This window comes from Lactuca serriola, chromosome 3 (genome assembly GCF_051521515.1).
Source record: "Lactuca serriola cultivar US96UC23 chromosome 3, Lser_US96UC23_V15, whole genome shotgun sequence".
Classification (NCBI taxonomy): domain Eukaryota; kingdom Viridiplantae; phylum Streptophyta; class Magnoliopsida; order Asterales; family Asteraceae; genus Lactuca; species Lactuca serriola.
This window is the reverse complement of record NC_136410.1, coordinates 25,965,080-25,969,220: the sequence shown is the minus strand read 5'-3', so window position 1 is coordinate 25,969,220 and position 4,141 is coordinate 25,965,080. Positions and strand designations below refer to the sequence as shown.

The 4,141-nt window shown below is 37.2% G+C and overlaps 1 protein-coding gene across 1 annotated transcript; it reads right to left on the bottom strand.

Moving 5' to 3' along the window:
* Positions 1–815: 815 nt before the first annotated feature.
* On the bottom strand, positions 816–2,825 carry LOC145091712 (protein RGF1 INDUCIBLE TRANSCRIPTION FACTOR 1-like). Its single transcript, XM_079029490.1, has 4 exons — positions 2,685–2,825; positions 2,401–2,598; positions 1,752–1,967; positions 816–1,386 (listed from the first exon to the last, which is right to left on the bottom strand). The coding sequence occupies exons 1-4, from the start codon at positions 2,685–2,687 to the stop codon at positions 1,129–1,131; spliced, it is 675 nt and encodes a 224-aa protein (XP_078885616.1). The 5' UTR covers positions 2,688–2,825; the 3' UTR covers positions 816–1,128.
* Positions 2,826–4,141: the final 1,316 nt, after the last annotated feature.

Here is a 4,141-nt window from a genome sequence, read left to right as displayed (position 1 = left end):
AGGTCAGAATAGTCCACATGTCGGGAGACCTTGAACAACAGCCACCCATATTTGCAACAAACCCACCATAAAGTCTTCGGCTAACCATGTTTGACCTTTCATCTCCTCTTTTTTTTTTTTTTAAATTCGATTGCTACTCTATACACAAAAGGAAAATGAAAGTATGCTGTCGTAATGTATATATATCACTATCACCGGTAAAAAGAAAATATATAAATGTGTTGTTAACTTGTTACTAATAAAACATATACAAATAAAACATTTAAATAATATTAACTATATCTTATAATATATATTTTTAAATCATCACGCATGAAATATAATATATTTTAGAAAAGAAAGTGGTCAATAGTTTAATAGTTTATCCCAAAGAACACTCGCAACGAGGACAACAAACGGATGACATCAACGGTGGAGAATGAAGGAAAGTGTGATTAAGATACGAGTATTCGATGAATCACCACTGTTGCTGATTCCATCAAACAAGACACATCACTTTATCTTAACCAATCAAATTCCGCCACCACTCCCCCCACTTGACACCTCCACCATTCTTACCCTTTTTCTTCCCACCATTCCCATCTGGCTTACGTGTCCATACACAAACTTTCTATATTTAGTCACCTTTTGTACCTCATGCATCAACACTTGTACATTCATAATTATTTATTACTGCCTATTAAACTTGTACATTATAATAGAAGGAAGTTATACAATTATATATTATATATTTATTATAAACATCTAGTCATACATGACTAAGTATATTGTCAAACAAAAACATAATTACATTCTTGACAAATATAACCAAAGTATTTGACATTTTATGGAAGCTTTGTTTATTTATTTTCCAATACAACGCAAAACTACTATACCATTCAACTTACACCTTGTAGACAATTTATCACATTGTCTTGATTTTGTTTCCTTTTTTGCCCTTCTATTCCAAGACTATTACTATTAACTATAGGGTGCGTCTTTGTACATAATGGTAAATTTCGTCACACCGGCCTTTGTGAAAAAGCACTAATGCTAGGAAATTAGGAAGAGGGTGTGTTTTGAAAAGAGTAGGTATAAGGGGGGGCATTGGGTAATTAAGTAGAAGTGTAGGGGGGTTGACTGGGTGGTTTAGTATTCTATGACTAGTCCACCCATGGGGGCTCTATGAGGTATGCCCTTTCTTCTCTTGGCCGTCCTGAAGCTAGCTGCGGTCGGCGGCGGCGTTGACGGAGTGAAGCTGTGGGTCCGGCCGTTGTTATGGTTACTCTGACGTCCATGGCTGCTGCTGCTGTAAGAATCCTCTGAATCGGAGATTGCCATCATTAAATGCTTCTTCTCCGGCGAAATCTTCCTCTTCCTCTCGAAATTCGTCGACGTTCCAACAATCTGCACCGATCATAAGATTCAGTCATGTCAATAAATAACAATAAATTAATTCGATTTTTCCATTTGATTTCAATAACTACTCATTCAATGTCGTATCAAATAGTCAATTTTCAATAATTACACATTCAATGTTTCTGATACTGATTGTAGATTTTAATTATGGAACACCGATTTGGATTTTAAAATCGGTAGCAAAACCCATCAACGACCATCACCAATAATCGAAAAAAATAGAGTAATTTATAATAATAAAAAAGCGGAAAATATGGCCAATGGCCACCATTGATGAGTACACGCAAAATAAGAAGTCAACTACGGAATCAGAGGATTTTTCAAAAATTAAGCTCAGTAATCGATGACTTTACCTTACAACCAAGAGAACAGAATCGGAAGGAATCAAGAAGGCTTCGCTCACAAACTTCACAGGTATTGGTGACGCCTTTTCCGGGCCTCGGCTGTGGACGTTCGTTCAAGAACACAACCTTTGCGCTGTTGATAATGTAAGTCTGCACTGAACTGATGTCCAAGTATTTCTGAATCTCGGACACTCTGATCACATCGTGATACGATGACCTTCGAATCTGGAAAAAAAAAATCTCAGTTAGAATCGATAAAAATAACCTCGAATGATCTGTGGGTGATTTTGAAGTTTCTAGAAATGGTTAAAACAATGATGATTAAAGTCAGAATCGGTGTGAACCCAGAAGGTAAACTTCAGGAATGGTTGGCATTGAATGATCCACATGACTAAATTCAAAAACGAAAAGTCAAAATCGGTTAGCATAAAGCTGTTCGGAAGAAAACAAAATTAAAAATGAAGTAATTGGTAAATGGAGCGATTGAAATCTGGTATTCAAATTGAAATTGGTAAAAGCTGATTGTAAATGAAACTAGAAAAAACCGAGATGTTAAAATCGAAAAATGGTTAAAGGGTAGTAGACGATAAACTCGTAAAAGTCAAATTTTATTGAAGAAAAAAGGGAGAATCAATGGAGAAAAAGGGCGAATATATACCTGAATAGCACGATGATCCTTGTGGTGATTGAGACAGAGAGAACAAAGAGGGCCATTCATGCAATCCAAGCAGTACATATTGCATTCAGACTTGTGCGAATCTGCGTGTAATTTGCATTGAACAAAGAAGCTTTCTCGAAGCATCGGTTTCAACCATGGCGGCCACTTTTGTTCTTCTTCATCAGGTCCTCCGGCACCCTACATTATTCCCACAAAATCAAAACCAATCCAAATAAATAAATAAAAACACACACACACACAAATAAACCCATCAATATACTTACCATAATCCGGCGGTTCTTGGGTTTGATTTCACGAACGATGGTTGCTTCTTGATTAACGATCGCCAGTTTGAGAATAACAACGGCGGTGGTGGTGGCGGTGTGAGTTTAGAGAGAGAGAGAGAGAGAGAGAGAGAGAGAGAGAGAGAGAAAAGGAGATGTTGAGCGAGAGAGAGTGGGGGGAAGTGGAGGCGGCGAAGAATTGAGAGGGTACTTGTAGAAAAAAATGAGAAAATTTGGGTGGGTGGGTCGTTCTTATCTGCTCACACAATTTAATGTAAATGAACCACTTACGAACCTAACTCCGAACCTAAGTGAACCTTGGGTGCAAGGAACCCAACCTCCCTCTAGTTCTGGTTTTGTTTATAATTTTATATATCGCTCCCCAAAGAAACTTATTTTCGAATTTTTTACTACAATTATGCATAAACCTCAATTATCTCCCTTTGAATTTTTATGATACACAAAATTGTAAAAATGGTCCTTGTGATATGTATTTTTTTGGAATTTTAGTTCAAACCTTATTTTTTTGATCGGTGGTCTTTATGAGCTGGTTTGCTTGTAGTTTTGGTCCCTTAGAAAACTGAAAAGACTAAAATATCATTGAGGTATTTATTTTTCATTTTTCTTTCATTTTATTTATTTATTTTTATAATTAAAAAATTAAGAAAACTCTCTCTCTCTCTCTCTCTCTCTCTCTCTCTCTCTCTCTCTCTCTCTCTCTCTCTCTCTCTCTCTGCTTGATTTTTCTCATCTTGTACCTCTCCATCATCAAACCAAAAGAAAATTCAACAAAAATATTTCATATGTATCCACCACAAAGAGTTTAGAACGCTTCTTAATTAATTTAGTCTCTAACATGATGTGTAGTGAAAGTATTGCATACCACCTACTTCTAGCTCTTCTTCCAGTAGCATCTTTATCTTCATCCTCTGAGTTATCTTCATCATATGGAAGAACAAGAAGAATGCACACTCAAATGAGACAGTCCACAAACTCAAATGAGGCAGTCCCAACCTTCTCCGCCTATTTCCACCGATCACCCGCTGTCAAACACCCTCGAAATTACTGTTGTACTGTCCCGATACCCCTTCACAGCCCTCTCAACGATTGTCATCTCGTTCGTTTCCTTCCCATGTCGAAGAACTAGAATCACCGGTGATGTTTTCCCGGTTCCCCACTACCGTCATCACGTTCGTCTACTTCCCCTGTTGTAAGACATTAATTGTTGTTAGATCTTATCATCTAATTCCAATCGACAATCCATCTTCGAAACCCTACAAAACTTAACAACAAAAACCTAATTCTTACAATTTTGTGCCATCTATCATCGAGATTAACATCGGCCTTGTAGGGTAGAAGAAGCTCTATAATCAAAGCATGACCTTCACTGGCAGCTAGATGAAGAGCAGTTATGTTATCATAATCATGCACATTAGGCGAAATGCCCTCCCTCAACA

Bases quoted from the DNA above. Each gene is read 5' to 3' on its own strand.
- LOC145091712 (XM_079029490.1), bottom strand. The intron at 1,968-2,400 runs GTATATATTCGC...TTTTTTTTCCAG, and splicing joins AGGATCATCGTGCTATTCAG to ATTCGAAGGTCATCGTATCA. The intron at 1,387-1,751 runs GTAAAGTCATCG...TGATCGGTGCAG, and splicing joins TCTGTTCTCTTGGTTGTAAG to ATTGTTGGAACGTCGACGAA.